We start from the raw sequence: 1167 nt of genomic DNA, 5'->3' as shown, positions 1-1167 counted from the left end.
ATCCCCAATCCCCAATCCCCAATCAGCCAATTAATCAAATCATGGGAACCCTATTGGGCCATGTCGCCCCCGGATTCGGCTTCCTCTTCATCGGCATATGGCACCTCTTCAACCACATTAAACTCTTCTCTCTCCACCCCAAATCATACCGCTCCCTGCTCTGGTTCCCCTTCCCCAAGCTCCGCCACCTCGAACTCCTCTTCATCTCCCTCGCCTGCTCCGTCTCCATCACCATGGAACTCTTCATCGGTACCGAACGCCATCAACCCCTCGACCCCGATCTAACCATCCCCTCCAACCATCTCCACAACTTCGAACATTCTTCCATCTCCCTCACCTTTCTACTCTACTCTCTCTTCGCCCTAATCTTCGATTCGGCCCGATCCCCCCGCCCTGCTGCCGAGCCGCTCACAATCCTAGCCGCCTCTGCCGCCTTCGCCCAGCAGCTCTTCCTCTTCCACCTCCATTCCTCCGACCACATGGGGGTGGAAGGGCAGTATCATTCACTCCTCCAGCTCGTAGTAGCCGTCTCGCTTATCACCACCATCATGGGCATCAGCCACCCGTGTAGCTTCGCGGTAGGGTTTGTCAGATCGGCGAGTATTGCTTTGCAGGGGATTTGGTTTGTGGTGATGGGATTCGCGTTGTGGACGCCGGGGCTGATCGCCAGAGGTTGTTTCATTAATGAAGAGGAAGGACACACGGTGGTTCGGTGCGGGAGCGAGGAAGCGCTGCACAGAGCAAAATCATTGGTGAATATTGAGTTCAGTTTGATTCTTGCCGTCTTTGTGGCTTCTTCGATGGTGTTTTATCTTGTTTTGAGCCGGAAGTATGCGGAGGAGGCCGGAGGGGATGATGATGACTCGAAGGATGTCGATTTGGAGTCGGAGAAGAGGAGCTTTGTTGCCTTGGAGAAGGGGATGAGGAACAGTGAGCTTCAGAGGTAAAATGGTATGTTTGGATTTGTCGCTTAAAGGAAGTATTCTTAAGCTGTTTGTTGATTTGTTGCTTTTGTAATTTGGATGATTTTGAGGACTTTTTTTCTTATTTTTCTCTACTTTATACAATGAGTACTTTGTAATTTCATGTAAAGGTGAAGATGGATAGTGAAATTTGTTTCCTTTTGTTTCTATTAATGAAATTTGTAATTATGTGCATGTGTATTTG

General features: G+C 49.4%; 1 protein-coding gene across 1 annotated transcript; it reads left to right on the top strand.

Moving 5' to 3' along the window:
- Window positions 1-10: 10 nt before the first annotated feature.
- LOC110034912 (transmembrane protein 45B-like) lies at window positions 11-974 on the top strand. The gene has a single exon (XM_020739149.1). The coding sequence runs from the start codon at window positions 42-44 to the stop codon at window positions 945-947; it is 906 nt and encodes a 301-aa protein (XP_020594808.1). The 5' UTR covers window positions 11-41; the 3' UTR covers window positions 948-974.
- The last annotated feature ends 193 nt before the right edge of the window (window positions 975-1167 follow it).

Source organism: Phalaenopsis equestris, unplaced genomic scaffold (assembly GCF_001263595.1).
Source record: "Phalaenopsis equestris unplaced genomic scaffold, ASM126359v1 Scaffold194559, whole genome shotgun sequence".
Classification (NCBI taxonomy): domain Eukaryota; kingdom Viridiplantae; phylum Streptophyta; class Magnoliopsida; order Asparagales; family Orchidaceae; genus Phalaenopsis; species Phalaenopsis equestris.
This window is presented reverse-complemented; position numbering and strand designations above follow the sequence as displayed.

Coding starts and splice junctions, on each gene's coding strand:
- LOC110034912 (XM_020739149.1), top strand. CDS start 42: ATGGGAACCCTATTGGGCCATGTCGCCCCCGGATTCGGCTTCCTCTTC.